This window comes from Sphaeroforma arctica (assembly GCF_001186125.1).
Source record: "Sphaeroforma arctica JP610 unplaced genomic scaffold supercont1.1428, whole genome shotgun sequence".
Taxonomy (NCBI): Eukaryota; class Ichthyosporea; order Ichthyophonida; genus Sphaeroforma; species Sphaeroforma arctica.
This window is the reverse complement of record NW_014039130.1, coordinates 3,004-15,234: the sequence shown is the minus strand read 5'-3', so window position 1 is coordinate 15,234 and position 12,231 is coordinate 3,004. Positions and strand designations below refer to the sequence as shown.

Sequence of the window (12,231 nt, the reverse complement as noted above, 5' to 3'; positions counted from 1 at the left end):
TATAGATATATAAATATATGCGTGTAAGTACGTATTTAAATATATATACCCACACGCTTATATATATATATATACATATATATATATATATATTTGTGTGTGTGTGCACTTGTTTTTTCATATATATATGTGTGTGTCTGTGTGTGTACATATACATATATGTATATATATATATTTGTATGTATATATATATATGTATGTATATATATAAATATATATATATATATATATCCTATAAGTGATATATATATATACATTATGGGTGTGTTTGTTTATCACTATATTCATATGCATGTTCATATTCCTTTCGAGAAAAGGGGGTATATGTGTGAGTCCATTGTGAATATGTAGTCTTCATACTGTACAGTCATGTAATGAGAGAATATGTGCCTGTGAACGTATCTTATATATCAATTCACATTGTTGTATCGTATGCTCATTGCCTTATATACATCTATATATCTTAAATCAAAAAACCTCAGTCCAGCATCTCCAACTTATCCCCACCATGTATGTACACGTACTTGGCCTTGCCTATTTCTAGTTCTGGTCATTGCTGTGTGTCGATGCATGTCTCAGTGCAGTATTCCTTTCAGCCGCTGAGCTCTGAAGCACACTCATGGTTAACCCCCAAACCCCTTAAAACCCTAAAACGATCATTGTATCTGCATGGCTGTCTGTATAGTTACGAGGACGGGACTATCAGAATATGGGAGGTGGAGTCTGGGGACCTGATGGTCGTGTTGAGTGGTCACAAGTCGGCTGTAAGCGCGATGGCTTTTGATGTGCAGGGAATGCAGTTGGCCTCGGGTGGAAACGACACCAATATCATAGGTAGGTATATTGTATGTATGTATATATATATAAATATAAACATGTATATATATATATACGGGACTACTCGTAGACGTGTCGTTGAGATGCGATGTATAGTGGTAGTGTTGGTTGGTTGGCGAGTTATTGCCGGATGTGACTGGCTCGTTGAGTACCCACACGTGACCATCGCTTGAGTCCATTTTGCACCTCACCAATATATCACTATATGTCATATATATTTATATATATATGTGTGTGTGTATATATATATATATATATATATATATTGGTGTAGGCTGGTGCCGGTATCTTCATCCTGGCCTACCTTTGGCACGAGACTACTGCCTCCTATGCCACATACTTGTCACGAATGTGCTAAGTGTGCATATTTTAGGTGTGTACAAGTACTAAGTGTGTACAACTGCTGAGTGTATATAGCCACCTTACTGGTGAATGCCCCCACCCCAGCTCAGCAACGTCTGTCTATGGATTAAGCCCGTGTACGAATTCATATGTCCTGGCATTTAACACTGTATTTTACTTTCCTTACATATGCAGTTTTAGCTAACAGTTAACCCTATATTTTATATGACTTACATATGTACCTCTACCTAACGTCTAACCCCGTATTTTACTTGCCTTCGCCAGTCTGGGACATTGTAGCAGAGACTGGGCTGTACCGACTCAAGGGGCATAAGGATGTGATCACAGGGCTACACTTCCTGCGTAATGCTAACGTGTTGCTGTCCAGTTCCAAGGACAAGTACATCCGCGTGTGGGATCTGGACATCCAGCATTGTGCTCAGACTGTGGTGGGTCACAGGAATGAGGTGCGTGTGTGGCATACAGGTGGTTGAGGAACTGATCGCGTATACGTGTGTGGAATTGGACTCGTACGATGTGTGTTTGTGTGATCACGACGAGGTCGTGAAAGTCTTAGGATTCATGTAGTGTAGCCAGATAGAGCCTCGGTCACGCTTGATATATATGAAAACGGAGGGGAGACAGTAGGTGCGATAGTAAAACAACAGCTAGTTGCTACATGCGTATGGTGATCAACGGATAGGGATAGTATGCAAACGTACGTTTATCTGAAGGTTTGGTCCGTTTTGGGCTTTGCGCTCAACCGTTTCCTGTGCACCGTTCCTATTTGCTATAGATTTGCAGCTTTGCGTTGGATGGAGAGGAGTCTCGGCTGATCTCTGGCACAGCCAATGAGGAGATGTACGTGTGGACCATTCTATACGACGCAGACCCCGTGGCCTTTGACTCGGCGGCTGCGGGCGATGAGACGACACACAATGACGACGCTCTGGATGGTAAGTATATATAAATATATATTAATATGTGGGTGGGTGTGTATATGCAAATGCATATATATATATATACCTAAATCATGTAATCACGCATTTGTAGAAGGCGACATTGTGCTTCTACAGCAACCATATCCAGTCATAGTTCTCTGTTTAATGATAGCATGAAGCTATCCTACCTCCATATATACTGACTCCCTTACACTCTTTCTTGATTCCCTCAGATGCAAACGTCATTGCCACTACCGCCGCCACTAAAGTACGAATAGCGCTTGTGGGCAAACTGATGCGCAGTGGCAAGGAGAGGGTCGTGAGCATGCGTGTGCACAATCCCACACAGACCATTGCTGTACAGAGTGCCGATAAGCTAATTGAGTTCTACCGTTTGCACTCACCGAAGGAGGTGACAAAGAAGCTGAAGCGAAGGTAAGGGCGGTGGTTATGTTTGCACGGGATGTTATATATTTCTATATATGTATATATACTTATGTGTATGTATATATGTATATGTATATACATATAGATATATATGTATATATACTTATGTGTATGTATATATGTATATGTATATATATATATACATATAGATATATATGTATATATATGTGTGTGTGCGTGTATGTGTATATATCTATATATATGACGTATCTGTTGTATTATCCGCTGTACAAGATACTGTTTTTTGCTGTTTCGGTATCGATGTTTGACCACGATTACCATTGCATCGTACTGCTCTGTCTTCCATATCGGAGAAAAATCGCTATGGTAAGTCTCCAATACTAGCGTTTCGCATATGCATATACATATATTATATGTATTTGTATGAATGTATTTTTGGATGTATGAATCTATGTATATAAATTTATATATATACCCACATCCGGACACCTATTCTCATATGAAACATACAGGCAGAAGCGTCTGCGTGAGAAAGCCGCAGAGAAAGGCACATCCGAAGTGGAGACGGCTGTGACCGATGCGGCTGATCATATGGTGCACTTGTACAACCTCCGCTTGTCAGCAAAGTCTGTGTCCTGTGCCTGGGGCCGCACCGTGAAAAAGGGGGCCGATAAGGACCTGGATGCGGGAGATACTCAGGTGTGTAGTATAGCCAGTGGGCCGTAGGGGGGTTGTAGCCTGTTGTGACGGTTTAAAGGGGAGTGTGTAGTTGTATGTCAGTCTTGCTTGTAGTCTACAATGGTCGGCACGGACTAGTCTGTGTACTGTCCCTGGGTGCACCCCGCGTAGAAAAAATGGGCCCGATATTGACCTGGACGCGGGAGATACCCGGGTGTGTGGTATTGCCTGTAGTATGTTGTCGTGTGGGTGTTTTGGGGCTATGAGGCTGTACTGTAGAGACGTGTGTTGTGGGGTTTGCTGGTGCTATGCTTAGCTCGCTGTGGTGAGTACATCTGAGCATCCAGTACCATCTCTGCAGTCTGTAGTGCCATGCGCAACTGTCGCCTATCTGTCCTGTTGTGGTCCGGAAACGGTCTCTCCATCTATGCGTCTGGCTGCGGTGGTGACTTTCTCAAGAGACGAATAACAGTTCGGTACCTATCTGAACCTACTCATAAGACTCATCCCAATCTCTCGCTCTCTTTCTCTATATATATATATATATACTTATACTTAATTATACTTATTCTTATCCTTCCCCACCTCTGCCACAGGTGGACATGGTGGTAGCCCTGCACAACAACACCATCGAGAGCCATGCCATTAAACTCTCCGCCAAAACAGCCACATCGTCGCCTGTCAGTCAGCTGCAACAACCAGGCCACCGCTCGGGCGTCCGTTGTGTGGCGATATCCGACGACAGTATGTGCCCTGGGTTGCTTGTGCTTGTGTCGTATCTGGTGCGACAATGTGTAGCAGTAGTATTAGCCATTGCGATGCTAGGCTCGATTAGAGTACAGTGAGTACTGAGTGCTTGACAGTGTGTGGTTACCTGCAGGCTGCTGCGTGACCATCTAGTATGTGCACTGGTGTACTGTATCTGTTCACAGTATGTGTAGCCTTTCTTTTGTGTACTTTTACGCATAGTGTGGGTCTACCAGCCGCTGAGTGGCTATATCGGACCACAGCATGTGTGGGGCGCACTGGTATTAGCTCGTATCGTATCACACGGGCGTGTCTGTCAGGATCTGTCAACTAATATGCATGTTGAGTATATACACACGTAGCTACCTGATAGAAATATTCTTATTTATTTCAAGATGGTAGTAGCATACGTACTTATTGACCAATGGGGACGCATGATTTTTTTACTAGTAGCGTAACCGATAGCTGTGTGTTTCTCCATTCGCTGTATAGTCCGCCCTTTCATCCACCACCACCACCCTGACCCATTCGACCTCTCTCCGGTATTGAAATCCGTAGGCAAAATGCTGGTGTCATGCTCGTCCAATGAGATCAAAGTATGGAACATGGCTACGAGGACAGTAATCCGCACACTGCCGTCTGGCTACTGTCTCTGTGTCACCTTCATTCCGGGAAATCGACATGTGGTTGTCGGGTAAGTCGATCAATCGGAGAGTATGTATGTATGGGCATATGTGTTTATCTATGTTCTATGTATCTGTGTATATATATCCTTGACGTAGTAGATACATACTCACGTGGCTGTTTTGCAATATAGTCTATTTCGTTATAGTGAAGTGTAATTGTTGTCACTCACCTTGCAGTTCTTTTTTTTCTTTTTGCCCATTGAGACTCCGACTCTATCGCCAGAGCCATAGTGTTGGAAGCCACAACATAGCACGTGCACTACCAGTTCAACTGCTCGCCTGTTTATATCCCCAGATGAACCTGACCAACTAGTTCCTTTCCCGTACTAAACCATACTACACCATGGCATATCCCCAACCTCCAGATACAAAACGGGCGAGATTGAGCTGTTCGACATCGCTTCAGCCACCTCACTGCAGAAAGAAATGGCCACCGAGGGTGGTGAGAGTGTGTGGTCCATAGCCATGCGCCCTGACAAGCGTCGCTTTGTGACTGGAGCCGCAGATAAGAATGTCAAGTTTTGGGATTTGGATCTTATCGCGGACGAGGTACGGAACGCCACTTTGTGTGTGTACCTGTATTTCCGAATTGAATATTTGAGTATAGCAATTGCGAATAGATACATATGTGTGTGTGTGTGTATGTATGTATGTATACTAATAGGTTATTCGGATTCATATATAGGGCATTGCCGATGTATGCAGAAGGTTTCAAAGGGCTCACTAAGAGCAAGTTCCTGTGCTCAGGGTATTTGTTTTTTATCAAAAAGATATGGGATCCTTGTGGCGTCAGGGCCTACTACGAATCGGCATGCCCATCGAGCACGTGTTCTAAGAATAGCTCTTACCTACCAGTTCACTATCCTCCAAGTCGCCCCAAATTGGCCAGTACTGAGTGCAATATCCCCCCTTCCCTCACACCCAGGAGTACTCCACTACCAGCAAACGCTTGGGTTTCGTGCACTCAGCTACGCTTAAGATGTCCGATGATGTTTTGTGTGTCAAGTACACTCCGGACCAGAGACTGATTGCCGTCTCCTTATTAGATAGTACCGTGAAGCTGTTCTTTGAGGACACGTTGAAGTTCTTCACCTCGCTATATGGGCACAAGGTATTTATTTATATATATTATTAAATTATTATATTGTATTATTATATTATATTATATTATATTATATTATATTATACAGGTATGGAGGAATATGTACATACAGTGGCTTTATGTGGGCCTTACGCTTGTTGTTCGCATGTACGTTGTTCGCATGTGGTATATCTCATTTCTCTACTTTTAGCTGTTAAGAGATGGGTACTATTGGGTGTTTTACAGAACTCCAACAAAACGTTGAATCAAACATTCGAGCAATATATATACGTAAATTTATCTATGCATGTAGTATCGGTAGTGGTATCTCAAACGTTATGCTCACCTCACATACTGCGTACGTTTCTACGGCATAGCTCCCCGTACTCTCCATGGACATCTCAGCCGACAGCACACTGATGATCACAGCCTCGGCCGATAAGAACATCAAACTGTGGGGACTGGACTTTGGTGACTGTCACAGGTACGGTTTCATTGGGACGATGATATAGTATTTCGGTTCAGAGTCATGAAATTTTATATTATATATGGATATATGTATATATAGATAAGTGTGTGTGCGTGTATATATATATATATAAATAAGTGTGTGTGTGTATATATATATATATGTATTATGTGATATAGAATTCAGAGTTCTGAATCCTGAGATATGGGACTATGCTTCGGCCGTACCCTAGCCAATCTATATAACACTTCGAGCTATGTACCATTGCGCATATGGACAGTAATCCGACTTTGTTCACTGGCCTTACCTACCTACTGTAAGCTCACTGTGTGTTCCCTTATCCGTCCACAGGTCAATGTTTGCCCACGCGGACAGTATCATGGGCGTCTCCTTTGTAGCCAACACGCACTACGCCTTCAGCGTCAGCAAAGACCGTACCATCAAGTACTGGGACTGTGACACCTTCGAGCACATCCTCACACTCAACGGCCACCACGGCGAGGTCTGGTGCACCGCAGTCAGTCACCACGGACGGTTCATGGTGTCCGGGTCGCACGACCGGTCCCTTCGTGTTTGGACCAGGACGGACGAACAGGTGCTGCTGGAAGAGGAGCGCGAACGCGAACGCGAGGAAGCGATGGATAGTGAGATGGTCACGGAGAATACGGCCGAGGCTGGAGCTGGTGAGGCGGAGGGGGATGTGACTATGGTGGGGGCAGATGGCTTGGGAGGCAAGAAGACTGTGGAGACCATCAAGGGCGCCGAGCAGATCATCGACGCTATAGAGCTGGCTGTATGTGCGTGTATATGGGTGTATATGGGTGGATGTTGTGGTTGTTCAGGTTGTGGTTGTTGTGTGTTTGTGTCAGCGTCTGTGTCCGTGTCTGGTGTTCGAGTGATCTCATGCAGGCGATGTAGGAGTTGTTCTTGCTATGTTGGCTCGCTACAGTAGGACACCTCGTCCTTGTCAATCTCTCACTGTGTGTTTTGGGCTGGTATATTATCTCACACCGCACCATTTTACTATACAAACACACAGGAGAATGAGCGCGAGAACATGGCTGAGCATAAGAAGGCGGTGGCTCTGGCAAAGATCAACGGAGTGGACGCCCCTCCACCGTTTGAGCAGAATATTATTATGAAGTACCTGCGCATGGACTCGCCGGAAAGGTATGTGTACTTGTGTGTCGACTGAGAGTGCGAGCAGTTGGTCTGATGAATGCATTCGGAATAGTCTCATATATATGTGTGTGTGTGTGTGTGTGTATGAATATATTTATTATATATATATATTTGTGTGTGTGCCTGTGTGCCTGTGTGCCTGTATACATATGTATGTGTATATATATGCAATAACAGATATTGTATAGCTCCATAGCGTGGCCATTTGTCAATTATATATATATGCAATGACAGATATTGTATAGCCCCATAGCGCGGCCATTTGTCAATTATTAGGCATAATAGGTTTGACACCGTAAGCTATCCGTTGCATTTTATTAGGTACGTTCTCCATATAGTGAAGAAGATCAAACCCAACGACTTGCAAGAGGCTCTTCTACTTCTTCCGTTCAATCATAGCACCAACTTACTCCGGTATATTGAAGGTATGTTGCGGATTCACAATCAACATTTTTCTGTATATGCAGCCGTATTACCAATATACTCGCGTGTCTCCGAGGTAATTTGTCAAGATTACAATAAACATTCCAAGTTTTGTATATTTTATTATTATTATATGCATGTATATATATATGCGTGTGTGTGTGTTTTTTTTGTGTTTTTTTACACGTTAATATTTCAACCTATCCTAATCCTACCAGCTTGGATCAAGAAATCGTGGAGTGTGGAGCTGTGCTGTCGCTGTCTGTTCTTCCTGCTGCGCGTGCATCAGAAGCAGATTGTGTCGAACCAGGTCATGGTTGACACACTGGACTCTTTGCGCATGAACACGCGCGGCAGGATATCGGAGTTAAAGAATATCATAGGCTTCAATGTTGCGGCACTGAATCACATCAAGGTATTAGTGTGGTGGACTGGGATTATTGGTGTGTATGGAAATTGGTCTGAGTTCGGTTATTGTATTTTGTGCTTGTTTCGCACACAAGCCCACCGAGATTAATGACCACATACAACACAACTCCGCCATGAAAGGGATTAACACGGGTCATGTTGTACTTATGTCACATTTGTGATACTATGCCACACTCTCTCGCGACCTTGGCACTGACCGAATTTACATCTGAATTCTATGATCCTTATCAGCAGCAGAATCAATGTCAACTCTCTTATGAAATCTACTATACTTGGTGGTGTGCAAACTGTACCTGGTGACGAAATCAAGTATTTAATGTATCATGTCTATCGTATGTTCCCATACAGCGCAAAATGGAGGATGAGAGCACCAGTAGTTTCTTTGGCGAGCAGAGCGAGCAATTGAACAAGAATATGAAGAAGAAGCAACGGCTGGTGCGACCTACCTTCTAGAATTTAGTAGACATTAAAATCATTAGAAACTATATTTTTCATATCAGGAGCTAGAGGAGGGCTGTCACCCTAACACTGTGTGTGATGTACACAGCCTGCCACCATATTACACCATGGCCCCGTTCACCATTGAATTGTGAGTTTACTTAAATCGTTCATCATTGATATGTGAGTTCAAATTATTCGTTCATCATTGATATGAGGGTTTAATTTAATGCGGGAGCTTTCAGAACTAATTAGCGATCGGGTGCCCTCCGGCGTGGACTTTGAATGATGCATCTCCAAATACTTGTGAAGGAATACATGTATTAAAGGGGATGGGATCATATACCCTACTGCCGTTCTCGACGATAATTTGTATGCCTTCGTCTGTGATATATCTATACGAGTATCCAGATGCCTTAACACAACCCTCCGTGGTGTGATCGATCATGCAGTACAGGCTATACATAACGTTGTCATCTGGCGTACCCCTTGTGTACAATTGATCACCTTCTCCCGGGTGAGTGTGGGTAATGATGACCGAAGTATTCAGATATAAATAAATTTGGAAAGTAAATATAGTTCTATTAATAGAACTAGACCAAATCTTATGTTTAGTATTTTACTGGGTCCTTTTAATGGCCTTGTCCAAATATCTGATATGTATAATGGAAAAGGTATTAATTAATAAAACCGTTAAAAACCATTTAGGAAACTTAAGTTCCTCGTTCTATTAAGAGTACGTTTATAGTTTACGTACTGCTTAAGAGTACGTTTATAACATAGAGTCTATTGTGGAGGCCCGGCTATTACAGTGTATATACCCAGGTTTTCCGGGACGGTGAAGTAATCACGGACAATGAGCTTCTCAAGTCGAGTCACGCCTACTACGACATCCCCGATGCATCCTTGGCAGAATTTCAGGCCGACCTGTCTTTACTATCAGGGTTAACTACCAACAGCATGTACGTCACTTCTGATTGTTCTGGGCTGGTCATCGCGACCCACACTCACCCAGGAGAAGGTGATCAACTGTACACTAGCGTCCCGTTATTGGACGACCCAAAGCTTAATATCTACTGTTTAATCGATCAAACTGCGGAAGGTTGTGTGAAGACATCTGGATTTTTCCAAAGATACATTTCAGACGATGGTGTGCAGATTATCGTCGATGACGGCAGTAAAGAATATGAAATGGCCGCGTATGGTGCGTTTATACCGTCACGAGTATATGGAAACGCATCGTTCAAGATACACGCTGGAGGGCACCCGATCGTGGAGAAGGAATGAATCATTTTATATTAAACTTTCACTCTATATATTAAATTCAATCGTGCGTCATAATAGTGTATTTTAAAGAAATCACAGCAGCACAAATATCTTTATTGAGCAATGTGTGGATGGTATTAGAATCGTTTCCCTTCCGCATTGCGTGCTCTCCACATTCGGTACTCGTGCCGTGTGTATAATATTTGTATATATGTTGGATAAATCGATAACCTCTAGTTTGCGATAGGATTTTGCAATGTCCCTGTCGCATTTCCAGTTGAAAAAAATTCAAGATAGCCATGAAAACAGGCTTGATCTGACGGTGGCACTTATGTCATATTTCTCCTCGATTTTTCTTCTTGAGATTGATAAGGAGTGTGTGCGATGCTGGAACAAACGTAAAGGAATCGTATGCAAACGTCCGGTTCGTATCTATTCTGGCCCCGGAGAGCCAAAGCTTGCCGCTGCGCGAAAGCATATCGGCTGTTAAGTTGAGTTTCCCCGGCATGTACCCGAGAGCTACTGGCCAGGGAGCTTTGTTCTGGTGACAGAACTATACTAGCCGGCGAAGTTGGGCGTTCATCAACTTTGACTGGCTCTTTCTCTTGCGCAGAGCATGTAGCGCAGTGCTGCTGTCTGTAAGCTAGAGAAGTGGGGTGGTTCCGATCTTTGTGTTGTTGAAGAAGAACTCGAAGGCTAGAACTAGTGCCTTTAGTTCTAAGACTGGAATTGGCTAGCGACTCTCCATTGGAATCCAAGTGCCGGTAAATGTGTGCGTGGTCTGTTTCCATCGGGCCGTGGCATCGAAGCCTACCTTCGAGGAGTCGAAGGCGATAGTTGCTTGGTGGTCTTGAAGCCATACTTGTCGGTAGCAGAAGATCTCCACTAAGAGCGAAATGCGCTCTATCTTCTTGAAGGTCGCACCTGAAAGTTGGATCCGGAAGGTGCGACTCCAGATAGCTGATTATTGGAGATCTGCTATAAGGACCTCAAGCTGAGTACGGAGAAACCCGCCCACTGAAGGCAACCTAAGAACAATTGCCAAACTCTGGTTGGTATGCGCCGCTGGTTCTGTAAACCCAAGCTCCGGATTGTTCCTGCTAGTCTCAAGACCTTCGTTTTGAACTCTGGTGTCATCTCGATGGTGTTTGCTCTCAAGTATATGAGAACGCGTAGGTGTTGGAGTCTGCTTACTGGTGTTATCCAATAACCTTTTCCTGGTGCGAATTGGAGTTGAAACTCGTGAATATTGCTGTTATAATCCTGGCATGCTTCCGACAAGTCATCGGCCGTCCCAGCAACAGAAGATCGTCGACATACAGTATTATTCGTATCCCTCGAGCACTTGTAACTTTCCTCACTACGTCCATCAGCTGGTTGAACCATGCTGGGGAGAATGTTGCCCCCATCGATAATGCTAGGAAGCACCATAGCTGGTGCTTATGGTCGCGAAATTGCCAGATCCTGGGGTTGGCAACAGCTAACGCATAAAAGCCGTCTTTTATGCCGGCTGACATAGCTACATCCCCCGGTCTTGCAACGTGCGCCAATTTTTCTAGACTCTCTGTTCGGAAGGTCTTCCGCTGAGCGTGAGCGGTGATGCTTTCCGGATTTAGAATCAATCGGCCTCTCTTCCCGTCGGATTTTGGTATCATAAAGGCTGAGTGCACCAAAGTTGCCTCCGATTCCTGGCAACGTCGGATAATTCCGCCCTTTTCGAGTCGTAAGAATTCTGCCTGGTTCATCGCCTTGTCCACCCCCGGAATTGTTATCCACCGACCCTTCGTCAATGAAGGTGGAGGCCCCGCACGATGGCCTGCAGAAGCTCCTGGGATGCTCCGTTCTCTCTCCATCTCGCTAGGACACTTCTTACCTTGCAATAAAGAGGGGCCTTCGGATCGATCCTGGGAACACTACCGTGCGGCCGTTGGGGAGTTAGTCGTCCTTGGGCCTGAATTTTTGCCCCGGACGATGCAGCGCGAGTTCGTGCTGCATTTTCTTCGTTGCTTTTATGAATTTTGAGATATCTGAAGAATCTTGGAATGTGGGACGTACCTGATTCTCCACCAGAGCTTCAAATTCTGCTCCTTCCTCTACTCTGAGTCGCTTCAATTCCACAGTCTGACCCAAATCCTTGACTAGGGCCACAATTACTCCACGATAAACCTGCTCCCGATGCTCCACGGATAGGCCTCCCAAATCGATTTGCTTTAAACAGTATATTATAATATATATATATATATATCTATACATATATATATATATATCTATACATATATATATATATATATCTATACATATATA

General features: G+C 43.9%; 2 protein-coding genes across 2 annotated transcripts; both read left to right on the top strand.

Annotated features, from left to right (window-relative positions):
* The first annotated feature begins 703 nt into the window (after positions 1-703).
* Positions 704-8,766, top strand: SARC_10890 (hypothetical protein). Its single transcript, XM_014295047.1, has 15 exons — positions 704-834; positions 1,465-1,646; positions 1,976-2,135; positions 2,354-2,555; positions 3,041-3,227; positions 3,803-3,950; positions 4,512-4,647; positions 5,005-5,188; positions 5,565-5,750; positions 6,098-6,204; positions 6,541-6,982; positions 7,229-7,359; positions 7,693-7,796; positions 8,013-8,209; positions 8,572-8,766. Exons 1-15 carry the CDS (start codon positions 735-737, stop codon positions 8,674-8,676), a joined length of 2,571 nt encoding a protein of 856 aa, XP_014150522.1. The 5' UTR covers positions 704-734; the 3' UTR covers positions 8,677-8,766.
* Positions 8,767-8,789: 23 nt separating this feature from the next.
* Positions 8,790-9,971, top strand: SARC_10889 (hypothetical protein; the record flags this gene model as incomplete). The annotated part of the gene is made up of 2 exons (XM_014295046.1): positions 8,790-8,812; positions 9,474-9,971. The coding sequence occupies 2 exons, from the start codon at positions 8,790-8,792 to the stop codon at positions 9,946-9,948; spliced, it is 498 nt and encodes a 165-aa protein (XP_014150521.1). The 3' UTR covers positions 9,949-9,971.
* Positions 9,972-12,231: the final 2,260 nt, after the last annotated feature.

Bases quoted from the DNA above. Each gene is read 5' to 3' on its own strand.
- SARC_10890 (XM_014295047.1), top strand. From the start codon at position 735: ATGGTCGTGTTGAGTGGTCACAAGTCGGCTGTAAGCGCGATGGCTTTT. The intron at 5,189-5,564 runs GTACGGAACGCC...CCTCACACCCAG, and splicing joins TGGATCTTATCGCGGACGAG to GAGTACTCCACTACCAGCAA. The intron at 7,797-8,012 runs GTATGTTGCGGA...TAATCCTACCAG, and splicing joins CTTACTCCGGTATATTGAAG to CTTGGATCAAGAAATCGTGG.